General features: G+C 46.7%; 1 protein-coding gene across 5 annotated transcripts in view; it reads right to left on the bottom strand.

Annotated features, from left to right (window-relative positions):
- Nucleotides 1–13,077, bottom strand: part of LOC119958886 (disintegrin and metalloproteinase domain-containing protein 23-like) — a 243,561-nt gene extending 230,484 nt beyond the window's left edge. For all 5 annotated transcript variants that reach the window (XM_038787411.1, XM_038787403.1, XM_038787419.1 and 2 more), the window contains exons 1-2: nt 12,774–13,077; nt 11,979–12,169 (exon numbers count right to left, since the gene is read on the bottom strand). In XM_038787411.1, the coding sequence (XP_038643339.1) occupies nt 11,979–12,169; nt 12,774–12,849 (267 nt within the window). In that variant the 5' untranslated portion in view covers nt 12,850–13,077. The remainder of the gene's footprint in view (nt 1–11,978; nt 12,170–12,773) is intronic.
- Nucleotides 13,078–13,698: the final 621 nt, after the last annotated feature.

Raw genomic sequence — 13,698 nt, 5'->3', positions numbered from 1 at the left:
CGCTCGCAGGAGGTCCTCCCTGATGCTCTACAATCAATCCGGTCATTACTGTGCACCGCTACGAATAACACACCCCATGAACGTCTTTTTGCCTTCCCCAGGAAGTCCACATCCGTGGTGTCGCTCCCCAATTGGCTTGCAGCTCCAGGACCGGTCCTGCTCCGTAGGCGCATCCGACTCCACAAGGCGGACCATTGGTGGATAGGGTGCACTTGCTCCATGCCAACCTCCAGTATGCCTATGTGGTGTACCCTGACGGCCGGCAAGATACTGTCTCCCTCAGGGACCTGGCACCAGCAGGTTCCACCCATACACACTTCTCCAGCCCGGCGCCACCCTCCCCTCCCCCGGCGCTCCCAACATTAGCCCCACCAGCACCATCCCTCCTTCCCCTGCCCACACCAGAAGATGAAGAGCATTTCGGAACACTCCCGGAGTCATCCAACATCAGGCCAGCATCGACATCGCCAGCATCGACATCGCTGTTCCATGGCCTCAGCCCTCTCTATCTCTATAACCTCATCCAGCCTTACGACCTTTCAACATCTCTGCACCCCTCTAATTCTGTCCTTCAGCACAGGGGTTCCCAAACTGCAAGTCGCAGCCCCTATTGGGGCCATGCATTGAGCATTTGGAGTCTTGAGCTCCCTCTCCTTCAAGGCAGAAATGGCGCCTGTGGGGTATACACTCTGGTGGATGTTAGGAAAATAAAAGGTAGTTTTAAGGGATTTATATTTGTATTGGTAAACATTAGAAATAAGGTATAGCTATAAGTGGGTTTAATTTAATGTCTCTGTGCCTGGAAGGGTAAAACCTACAGTTAGATTCATGATGGACAAAAGTGTTTGTACGTGTGGGGGTTGGTTTCAATTCAAACTGTGATTCTATTGTGCTTAGAGAGAGTTATGCCTTAAAGATTGATATAAATAAGTCATTGCTTAGCAACAAGAGACACTTTCCAATGGGAAGGGCTTTCCTTGTCCTTAGTTTTAACTGGAAGCCAGGGAAATGGGAGACATGACACTGGGGAGTGAACAGCTCTCAACTCTGCTGGGAGAAGCTGGACAGGATAAGGGAGTTCCAAAGGTGCAATCTTCCTCAGGAACATCCGGATAACCGGAGAATTGGGACAGAAAGAATGTCTAAGGTGACTGGAGTTAGAAAACAAAGACCAAGGTATTGTTCAGAAGAATTCAAGGAAGAGTAAACAAAGTATTCTGAGTTAAAGAGACAATTGCAGTAACCAGAGTTAAAGTGGAAAGCAGACTTCAAATTTAAACTAAAAGTGATGCAATTTTGAAGGTTTGTTAAGCAGTCAAGACAAAGAAATCCTAAAGGGGTTGGTGTAAATCGTGGACTGGATTCCAAGTTAAAAGTGAAGCGGGAGCTCTGTTTAAAAGAGTCATTTATAAAACCTGGTCTGGATTTTGGAATACAAACCGCTAAAGTAAAAGCATTATTATGAGAGAAGATTTTAAAGAGTGTTTTTTGGGCGGGGAGTTTGGAAACTCACATGTGATAATCATCTGGGGGATTCTGAGGAGAAATCCACAGATACTAATTTGGGTTCAGAGCAGAGTATGTATTTGGCCACAGTCACCTTGTGTGCTTAAAAGGGACTTGACATGTTAATGAGACTGTTGTAGTTTAAGATGAACTTTGTAATCTGTGTTAATCTCAAAACCTGTGTATAATTTTAAAATAAAATAGGGATTAAAGGAGTATTTTCATGTTTAATAAATGTTTTTTCTTGATCTTAAAACTAATTAGCAGTCCTGCGACTCTGTTCCTCCACATTTATAACAAAAAGTAAAAGTTACGGTCTTTTCAGCCAGGGTTCCATTCTGGGATCCTTCCCGTCCAGTTATAACATCTGCTGGGACCGTAATATGAGTCGGCCCTGATATCGGCTCGAAGACCCAATGATGTGTGCATTGGTGTCTGTTTCCTTGCCGAGTTTCAGTGAGTATGGCCTAATTAAATGGGCTCCAAGCCCCAATCACGGTATCCCACAGGGCCTGTTAAATGGTGAGGTGTATGGAGGGTGTATTGCTGTCTGCTCTCCAATTCCCCCTGACCCCCCCACCGGCCTCACAACTCTAACCCCTCCCCCCACCCACCACCAATCTACAAGTGCTCTCCCCCAACCTCCGACCTCCCTCCCCCACTCTCTCGGAGTCCAGCAAATTTGCCAGTGCTAAAATGGGGAAAAGGTTTGGGAAGTACTTCCTTCCCAGTCCCTTCTCCCAATTCTTGGCAGCCCTCATTTGTCTCGGCCTTCAGCTCCGGAACTCCCAACCTAAACCTCTCAGCCTCCATCTCCTCCTTGTGCCTTTTCTTAAAGCTTAACTATGACCAAACATATGGCAATCTGTACCAATGTCTTCTCCTTTCACTTGGTGTTACTCTTTATCTATTAGCCTCTTGAGGCACCTTGGAATGTGTGGCAAAATCTCCAGTCAGGAAAAATGCCCATCTGTACGGTCGACCAATCACCCAACAGTGTGCACAGGAAATTCTCACATGAGCCCCCTCCCTCATCTCCAGGCAAAAATGCCAACACGCAAATATGAATCTATTAAATTAAACCCACTTAAAGCTATATCTTATTTCTAATGTTTACCAATGCAAATATAAATCCCTTAAAACTGCCTTTTATTTTCCTCACATCCACCAGAGTGAACACCCCACAGACGCCATTGCTGCCTCGGGATTGAACCTGTTCAAACAGACCAATAACCTGGCAGCTAGAAACTTTGAGATAGGTTCACGCACATAGGAATTTATGAACAAGGAGCGGGAGTAGGTCCTTCAGCCCCTCGAACCTGCTCCGCCTCTTAATAAGGTCATGGCTGATCTGATAATAACCTCAAATCTGCATCCCGCCTGCCCCAATACCCCATCACCTCCTTGCTCACCAAGAATATATCCACCTTTGCCTTAAAAATATCCCAAGACTCTGCTTCCACCACCTATTGAGCACAGTAAGAAGTCTTACAACACCAGGTTAAAGTCCAACATGTTTGTTTCGAAAGTGTTCCGACAGCTAGTGTTTGAAACAAACATGTTGGACTTTAACCTGGTGTTGTAAGACTTCTTACTGTGCTCACCCCAGTCCAACGCCGGCATCTCCACATCATGACCACCTATTGAGGAAGAGAGTTCAAAGGTCTCACGACTCTCCATGCGATAAAATTTCACCTCATCACTGTTTTAAATGAGCGACCCATTATTTTCTCGATTCTCCCACAAGAAGAAACATCCTCTCCACATCCACCCTCTGGATCTTGAATCTTTCAATCTTTTGAAGTGAGATAACAGACTTTAAACGACTAGAATACGGTGTATCAATTTCTCTTAGGTCAGGGATAGAATCACTACAGTGCAGAAGGAGGCCATTCAGTCCATCGAGTCTGCACCGACTGTCCAATAGAGTACTCTACCTAGGCCCACTCTCCCACAATCCCACCTAACCTTTCGATACGAAAGAGCAATTTAGCATGACCAATCTCCCTAACCTTCACATCTTTGGACTTTGAATAGTGTTATAACCTGCCTGCTTACCACTGGCTGGGGACTAATGGCAATCCCCCAATCCTTAGGGAGTATGAGCTTCCCCAATGAAGAGGTCGGAGAACTCATTAGCAGATTCCCTGCATAAATACAGCTGGCCAGTATGGAACCAGCTAGAGAGGAGTGAGCAGCAAGGGAGTTACTGCTGCTGTTGTGTATATGTTATTGTAAATCAATGTTATTTATTTCTATTCTATTCTATACCTATCTATGCCTTTCTATTCTACAACTCGTGCTGGATTCTTCGTGGCCCTCACAAAAGATAGCTTCAGTGAGTATACATTCTACACTTTGGGTTCAGTATGAAACTGAAGTTATACAACTGGGAAATCAATTATGCATATGATTATTCAGATACCGCCTGTTATCAATTAATCACAGAGCACTTGCTGCATACATCTACAAAATGTGCTTGTGGTATCTTACAGCTAGAAGTACAACTACCGTCTGAACAGTCCCACCCCCATTAAGGGAGTGTGCAATTTGGATGTATTTGACTTTGAATGTCAGCTGTCCATTGAACACAAAGCTAAAGGCCAAACAAAATTCTATTTTTACACTCACCTGAGCTACTTACCCTCTTCTGTTGGAATGAAAATCTAATAAATGGGAATTTATTTACCTGCAATGGTCTAATTATGCTGTGGCAGGAGATACCTGAATCACTCCCACCGGCCCTCTGTCACCCTGTCCGTGGCTTCTGCTTCAAAATGGCTGCCTGGCAAAAGGTCAGAAACAGAACTCTTCCTGGTGTGACATCAGAGTGCTTCACTCCGAGGGTGGCATGGTGGAACAGTGCTTAGCACTGAGGCCCCAAGTTCGACCTCGGCCCCGGGTCACCTGTGTCTGCATGGGTCTCACCCGCACAATCCAAAGATGTGCAGGGTAGGTGGATTGGCCACGCGAATTGCCCCTTAATTGAAAACATTTTTTTTAAATTAAGACTGCTTTTGGACATCACGGTGGCGCAGTGGTTAGCACTGCTGCCTCCTGCCGTTGAGGACCCGGGTACGATCCCGGCCCCGGGTCACTGTCCATGTGGAGTTTACACATTCTCTCCGTGCCTGCATGGATCTCACCCCCACAATCCAAAAAGATGTGCAAGGGTAGGTGACTTGGCCACACTAAATTGCCCCGTAATGGAAAAAAAGAATTGGGTACTCTTTATTTAAAAAAAGAATGCTTCACTCCAATTACATCATTGATGCACGATCAAGCGTACAAAGACTCAGATTGGGTACAACTGTAGCTTTATTGCAGTAAGATGTGTGGCCTCCTGCAGCAGCTGGTGAAATGGCAGTTAAATAGAGGACACGCATATTTATACTTCTCTTCCTGGGCGGAGCCAGCAGACAGGGGCTACCGGCGAACCTGTAATACAAGTCCTACCTTACATCACCTAATACAGGTGTAACAGTAGTTTACCACAATCATTATCAAGAGCCGTACTTCTGGACTGCTGTTTTGATTGGTCGTGTCAACTTAGGGCCAGGGTGGAAGTCATTTTAGAGTAACTCTTCAGCACCATCTAAATCAGCATCCTCAGGGCAGGGAGTGGAGGTGAAGGCTGGGGTGTGAGCAAAGGATGCTGGGTGGGCGGGGGTGGGGGGTTGGTGAAGAGGCTGCAGGGAAAGACCTGCAGGGGTTCGGTGGGTTGGGGGGGGGGGGCTGATGTTAAAAGGAGGCCTTTTGCACAACAGCGAAGAGAGTTTGCTGCCAAACTGCAGTCTCGTAGCTCACTGTTCAGTTTACCACCTCCCTAGCACACTGTCAGTTTACTTAATCCCTTCCCACCCCCAGTGAAATAAAAGAGCTTGGTTGTCCTGTGAAAGCAGATCCATAGGAATCAACGAAGGGAATAATTAGATAAAAATAAATTGAATTTATGTAGCAGTTTGTATGGCCTCAAGACATCGCAAAGCTCTTTACAGCCACTTTTGAAGGATTAATGCCATTGTAATGTAGGGCTGGCAGGAAGGAGTTTTTGTGGCACAGTGGGTAGCTTTCCTGTCACTGAGCTGGAAGCTCTGGGTTTGAGTCCCCAGGACCTGATGGCCAAGGAGGGTGCATTCATTTTTTAAATAAATTTAAAGTGCCCAATTCTTTTTCCAATTAAGGGCCAATTTAGCACGGCCCTGTACATCTTTGGGTTGTGGGGGTGAAACCCACGCAGACACAGGGAGAATGTGCAAACTCGACGCGGATAGTGACCCGGGGCCGGGATCAAACCTGGGACCTCGGCACCGCGCTGCCCCAGAAGGTGCTTCCGGCCAATCCCTGCCTCGCCAGAGGTTGCACTGGGCAGGACTGGGACTGAAAACAGTTCCCGGAACCTAAGTGCTGAGAGTGTGGGGTTGCTGGGCACTTTAATGAGAAACCCAGGGCAGAGAGGGGAGTTGAGGCCCAGGGGTGTGAGCAGAGGATGATGGGGGTGTTGGAGAAGAAGTTGGGGGTGGGGGAGGGCCTGCATTCGGTGGGGGGTGGCCTGATGTTAAAAGGAGTCTTCCAATGGAGCAGCCCCCGCCCCCCCCCCCCCCCCCCCCCCCCCACCCCCACCTGACCCCTCACACCCTTTCTCACTCCCGTCCCAGGACTGAACATGGTTCATTTTATGGCTTCAGCCCCTGAAATCCTTCCACGCGCCAGTCAGGAAATTGAGGCTGAAACCCAGAATTGGTACAACCTGTGCCAATTCTCAACTGCAAATTTTTATATCGCTATTCATGCTGCAACTATTCAGTAATTTGTTCTAAAAGTGGTTTGACTGGGTGCTCGCCCGACCCGACAGCCGACCTGAAACCAAGCAAGAAATCATCGGGCGTACATCCCGACACCATCGTGCACTCACATCGTCCAGCGGACACGCTCGGGAGTCGGAAGTGAACTCGCCGACAATTAAGCCCATGAACCATGAGTCAAATAAAATCGATTTTACAAGGATGCCCACTTTTACAGGTGGCGGGCAGGTCAATCGGCCTTTACATTTCCACTTTAACCTCGGTTCAGGGCGGGTGATGTCTGGGATGCAATTTAATAATTTTATAAAAATATCTGGGGACTGAGTACTGCTGTCAGGTATTTGACTAGGCTGTATGCACACCGTTTGCTGGATTTTATCCATCACCTTTAACCTGCACACGTCTACAGCTCCCTGAGATAGCTGTCTGCCACGAGGGAGCCCAAAACACCTTCCCTCTTACTGGCGTCCGCCCACTCCCGCTCTCCCTGGCAGAATGCAGCCTTTCTCAGCGTATGTTTCACACTGTATGCCAATTAATTGGAAAGTGTGAAATTGTGTTCTGGGGCTGATCGCATTTCGCTTCCAGCCCTGCTGAATGTGGATGTCTGACAGGCACAAAATCCAGGCCACACTGAACAATTCTTATGCTCCTCCCAGTTTTTCCCTCCCCATTTGAAATCACGAGCGCACAGGTTGTAGGACAGCTCCCCAGAAACCATCCTCGACTGGGATTTTGTCTAAGAGTGAGCCCGCAGACCAAGTGCGAGCACTCTGGGCTGGTTAGCACACTGGGCTAAATCACTGGCTTTTAAAGCAGACCACGGCAGGCCAGTAGCACTGTTCAATTCCCGTACCAGCCTCCCCGAACAGGCGCTGGAACGTGGTGACTAGGGGCTTTTCACAGTAACTTCATTGAAGCCTACTCGTGACAATAAGCAATTTTCATTTAATTTCATTCTATTTCAGCTATGGGTACTGCAGCAACTAAGTCAGTTCAGCGGCTGCACTTCCCAGCAACTCAAAGCACCCAGTGGACGACAATCGTCCTCCCTAACCTGAGGTAGAGCTGAGGTGAACTGCAGCAATCTCACACCCTGACTTTAGTGAGATTAGCAATCTCAACATGGTCATGGGAACCAAGTCTGTTTGTCTCCTGGCTCATAGGCAGCCAGCAGTATAGTGTGGCTCTGTTAAGTCTGCTGAACCTTTATAGATCATTGGTTAGATCCCAGATGGAGTGCTATATTCGATTATGGGCACGTATTTGGATCAAACGCTTGGAGCAGGCACAGAGAGATTTACCAGGATGGCTCCAGCTGTGAGCAAAGGAATCTGAAAGGAGACTTGACAGAGCTGTGTAAGGTGGCAACAGTTTATGATAGGTAGACAAAGCAAAGATGTGCCTATTATCTCATGGTAAGGACCAGGGGCACAAGTTTATGAGTTTATTAAGAGATATGATGGGGGTGCTGAGAGGGAGACCGCCTAGAGAAAGATCTCGCTGCCCACAGCGGACATGGATGGTAGAAGCAGAGACGATGAATGATTTCTAAAGGAAGTTGGAAGGGCGCCCAAGGCAACTAAACTTGCTGCAAGGGGGACAGAGTGGGATGGGGACTGAGTGACTGGGTTGTTTTACAGAGAGCCGGCACGGACTTGATGGGCCGAATTACCTCCTTCTGTGTTGTAAATAACTCTGACTAGAATTGGTGCCAGGATGAGGGAATTCAGTTACACGGAAAGAATGTTGAGGCTGTTCTTTTCGAGTAGAGGAGGTAACGAAGAGGTTGGGTACAGGTATCCAAAATTAGGATAAGTTTTAATGGAGCAATTCAAAATAAACTACTTTCAATGGCAGGACTGCTGAGAACCAGAGGATACAGATTTAAAGTATTTGATTTCAGGACAAGAGCCATGAACATTCGGAAAACATTTTTTTAACGTTGCAAGCTGTTCTGATCAGGAATGTCTAAAAAGACAGTGGAAGCAGATTCAATACGAATTTTCAAAAGGGAATGGAATTTATTTTTCAAAACTGGAAACATTTGCATGATCATAAGGAAAGAGTAGGGGAGACTTTCAAAGAGCCAACAGAAGGGCGATGGGCCAAGTGGTCCTCTTACATGCTGCAATGATTCTATACAACGTTGAAGTGATTACAAATCTGTTTATCCTTCATCAGGATCTTGCTTTGGTGGATTGAGGTTTCTGTATTCCTGGTCAGAGGCTGGAAGTGATTTTCAAATATCGCAGGAAAGGGAAACAGTGCCATGGAATGGGGCACATGACATTACGGAATCGTCCACAGCAACTGGAAACCGGATGCTTGGGAGCCAATTTCCTGCCTGGAGCCTCTGCTGTCCCAGCACTTCAAATGGGAGCGGAAACAAATGACTTTCACCTCAACCCTGGGAAGCCCATTCCTTAGTTTGAAAAATGGCCCGGGATTTCCTCCTGATCAGCACCTCCGAGGAACGTCGCACTACAAGAGGATCATTCGACTGGGGCCAGGCCAGTCCTAATAGTCAATGACTGTTGAATCTTCCAGCAGCTGTTTGAATGAGGAAGTGGATTGGCCCATTGCCTTTTGCTCATTGGGAATACCCCAGGTTTGGTTTTATTCGGTACAACACGGGAAAATGAAGCTTGGCTTGGATACATTTGGGAGTAAAGGGGAACTGATCTGACCCACTGGGATTACATTACGACGACCAGAAACAGGTTTCAGTCCGTTGACACAATGGGAATAAGTAGGAAGCAGTTTACACCGCAATAGAATTGGATGGAAGTTGCACATATTTGAAATTAAGAGCTTTGACTCACACATGTTCCCACAAATAAATGACAATCGGCCATTACCATAACTAATTTACGTGATATATTTCTCAAATAATATTTCTTAGAATTCTAAGAATTACAAATCTGTAATATTCTTTACAATACACTAACTGGAATATTGCAATAAACCTTCAATGCTGCTATTGCAGATATGATAGAAAGCATAATGCGCTACTGCCGTGATGAAGGTTGTCATCACAGCTCGCCAACCTTCCTGATGTAAAAGGCAATGGATTTTAGGAACCAAAGGAGAAGATTATCTGCAACTTAACTGCCCATCCCCACACCTTGATTCTATAGCCTTTCAAACCCTTGCCCAATGGAAATCTAGCATGAACACAAAAAGTCGTCTTTGCTACTCCGATTCACTTTTGCACACACAAAAGAAATCTCATGAGTTGCCGCATCGTTCACAGAGGCCCTGTGCAAAGGGAATTGGCCAGTATTGGCCACTAATGAGCAGAGATGGTTAAACAAAGGGCCACAAGAGATTGTGAGAGACCAAACAGGAAGGGACTGTTCCCATGGGCTGAAGGATGTCGCCAAAGGACACAGATTTAAGATAATTGGTAAAAGAAGCAGAGGAAATATGAGGATTTTTTTAAATCCAGCGGGTTGTCACCCTCCGGAATGTACTGTCTGAAAAGTTGGAAGCAGATTCAGTGTTAATTTTCTGAAGGGAATTGAATATATATTTGAAAAGGAAAGTTAGCACTATGGGGATAGAGCAGTCAGGGCATTAACTTAGATAGATCCCCCAAGAGCCAGCTACAGGCACAATGGGCTGGAAGATTCTATGAAGTGAGGTCACCTCAACCAATCAGACAAGTTTGCATTCAGGTCAAAGCATGACGACAGCTGTTTTCCACAGGGTCATCTCCTCCTGTTGAGAAGGTGACATTCTGCCATTTTTCCAAGGCCATCAGCAATCCCCTAGGTGATCAGTGGTTTTCAGTCGGTAGCCTTCTCATCTGAGTCGCAAGGTTGTGGGATCAAATCCCACCCCAGAAACCTGTGTGCGTGTGTGTTGGGGGGTGGGATGAGTGAGAAAGATCTTGAGGCATTATTCGAAGTGTAGGGATGTTTTCCTGGTGTCCTGGCCAGTATCTATCCCCCAGCCAACATTACTAAAAAAAACAAATGATCCAATCATCAGCACATTACTGCTTGTGAGAGTTTACTCTGCGCATGCTGGAGCCGGGTTTTCTACATTACAACAAGTGACTACACTGCCGAAGTATTTCATTCACTGTAAAGCACTTTGAGACAGCCAGTAGTCGTGGAAGGCGCTTTATAAATGCAACTCTTTCTTGCCATCACAACCAAACCTGGTGATGCCTTTACCGGATGGCCACGAACAGTTAGACACCTGGGAGGTTACTAGAAGGCAAGCCGGAGCAGGAAGTTGATTTATCCTCACCCAACCCTTTGGCACAGAGTTCAGCTAGCACCCTGACAGCCATCCCTATCTGGTTTATCTCTACTAATTGAAACAGGTCTCTCCCACACCACGTAAGCAGTTTGCCTCTCTCTTTTGTCGTGGTGCTCCCTGATCTATTCTGGCCCCTCGTCCAGAAAATTCTGGAGTTTGAACATTCTCAGCCTTGTATTTAAATTCCTCCATGGCACCACCCCGCCCGATCTCCGTGGCCTCCTCAAGCCCTACGACTCTCCGAGATCTACTGCATTCCTCTCAGTCTGGTCATGTGCAGCCCTAATGGATCACCCCACCGTTGGTGGCCATGTCGTCCACTGTCTGTGTCCTAAAACACTAGAATTCCCTCCCGAAGCTGCAATACCTCTCCTCCCCTTTAAACACCATCTCTTAGACCAAGTTTTTAATCAACCACCCTAATAGCTCCATTTGTCGGTTTAAAACACTCCTCGAAAATGGGCTTTGGAACATTTTATTACATTCTTTTTTCATTCATTAATGGAATGTGAATGTCACTTGCATTTATTGCCCTTTGAACTGAGTGACTCTCGGCCATTTCAGGGGGGCACTTAAGAACGAACCACTTGCTGGGGGTCTGGTAGTCACATAGAGACCAGACCGGGTAAGGATGGCAGATTTCCTTCCCAAAGGGCCTGGTTTAGCTCACTGGGCTAAATCGCTGGCTTTGAAAGCAGACCAAGGCAAGCCAGCAGCACGGTTCAATTCCCGTACCAGCCTCCCCAGACAGGCGCCGGAATGTGGTGACTAGGGGCTTTTCACAGTAACTTCATTGAAGCCTCCTCGTGACAATAAGCGATTTTCATTTTTCATTTCATTTCAAAGGGCATTAGTTTACCAGGTGGGTTTTCACGATAATAGATGATCGATTCATGGTGGGCCATTACTGAGACTTAGCTTTCAATTCCAGCCATTTCGAATTTTAAATTCAGCCTGTTGTGGTGGTGAGTTTTAAACCTGTGCACGCACAGCATTAGCCCGGGCCTCTGGATAACTCGCCCATTATTCCATTTTGGGCAAGATATGAAACGCAAGTTGTTGCTTCCAACTGCAGTTAATAAACCGGTATTTGGATTTTCTAAATTAATTTCATGGTGCAAAAATGCAAAGTTGACACTGGAATCAATGAATTTCTGGTGAAGGGTTAAACAGCAAAGCACAATATTAGCTGTGCGTTTAAAAAAATGACCGGGTGAATGTTGCAAATGCCAAGGACTCAATAACCTTTTGAATTGGGGTCCTGTACAACTCCCCCTTCTCACACTGTTTTTTTATTCTTTACCGGAATGGTTGGCAGCTGCCAACACACCCATAAACTAGGATGGCAATTTGGGGGGGGGGGGGGGGGGGGGGTGTTGGCTCTGGTCTGGTTACCTGCTGGTGCTTCTGCTGGTCTCTGGCTTTGGTGTCCAGGACGTGGTAAGTGCTCTCATTGTCATCGTGGACGTAATAGATCAAGCGTAGGGGCCACGCTATCTCTTGCTGAGGCGTATCGCTGCTGTGGTTGAGTGTTGCAGTAGCTCCCGCTGCCAGTGGCTCTCCATCAGCACCGCTCAACTGCAGAACTGCTCGCAACAAGCAGGGAGAGATTCAATAAAAAAAAGGAGAAAAGAAAGGCGTGTTCACTTTGGCTTTTGTCAGGCAATCGAAGGTACAAAGAAATGCTGAATAAAACAGGCACGGGACACATCAATGCTTTCTGCATGCAATAAAATGAACCGCAGCGAGATAGAAAGAAAAGCAACTCCTCATGTTTACAATGCATTCTGAGACCATGTTGCTAAGGGGACGAATTTCCCCTTTTTTCCCCAATTCACTTGTCTCAAATGATGCAATCTCGAATCTGCAATAAATTCAACCCTTTATACTCAAATAGAAATACCAGCATTGGTGTAGGGGTTAGAGGGGAGGGATTACATTTGAAACTAAATCACGAACCAGTTCTCCAGACACGCTCTGCGTCTGAACAATTCTCAGGGTATCTGCAATGCTATCACTCTCTCACCCAGTGTAACATCCAGCCCGCTTACTGCACACACAGCTCACCCCCCACCCCCTCCAACATTAGTCATTCTGCACTGCATTGCACTGTGACTATTCCATGTTTCAAAATGCATCCATCCACACGGGATTTCCCCATTCCCATCCCCTTTGCTCCCCTTTACATACCCGTTGCACCAAAAGGCTGAAGGCTGGAGCATAGGAGAAGCAGGGACAAAAAACAGCAGCGCCCGGGAAGATTCATGATTCATATTTGTCTCCCTTCTGGCTCTGGTTGATGAAATCCTTCCTCCACCGCCTGCTTCCTTCTTCCCCTACTCAGAGAGGTGTGGGTATGCGGCATCGGATCCCGTCTGACTCCTTATTTCCTTCCTTTCCTCTCCCTTTCTCTCTCTCTCTCTCTTCCTCTGTCTCAGGGATGCCTGACTGTGGACATCTTGACTGGTGCTGCTGAAGCAGGTGCCGCACCTGCGCACTCAGGGTCCCTCCCCATCGCCACCAGCTCCGTCAGTCAACCCTGGGCTCCACCAATGCAACACATGAGCAGCGCCTGTCATTTTTATGCTGAATTGTCACTGAGCAAATCAAGCTAATTCGCTGATTTATAATTGATTGCAGAAAATAATATAAGGCAGTATGCATTATTGAGACTTTAATTATGCTGCATTCCCTTGGAGGGTTACATACTTCTGGCATGCATTAAGAAACAAGGACATGTGTGCATCAGAGGTTTTGCAGCTATTCAGTTGCTTTTGAATCCAATCAAAAGTGAAGTTTCCAGTCGACTCAAAGATCCTCACTGTGTCTGTCATTTCTGATTCTTACCCCAAATAGTGTTCCCTGTTCACCCTGGTTCAAACTAAATTCACTCCTGGAATGTAGGCATCACCAAGGAACCCCAGCATTTATTGCCCATCCCACGATGCCATTGAGTAGGTGCTGGTGGGCCTTCTTGAACCGCTGTATTCTATGTGGTGAAGATGCTCCAACAGCGCTCCTTCAATGGGCGCTCAGGGATTTATGACCCGGTAACCATACATGAAGGAATGGCCAATATATGTCCAGGTCAGGATGGTATGTGACTTGGAGGGAC

The sequence above is a fragment of the Scyliorhinus canicula genome, chromosome 2 (genome assembly GCF_902713615.1).
Source record: "Scyliorhinus canicula chromosome 2, sScyCan1.1, whole genome shotgun sequence".
NCBI classification, from domain to species: domain Eukaryota; kingdom Metazoa; phylum Chordata; class Chondrichthyes; order Carcharhiniformes; family Scyliorhinidae; genus Scyliorhinus; species Scyliorhinus canicula.
Note: the sequence above shows the minus strand (reverse complement) of the source record. Positions and strands in the feature narration are given on the sequence as shown.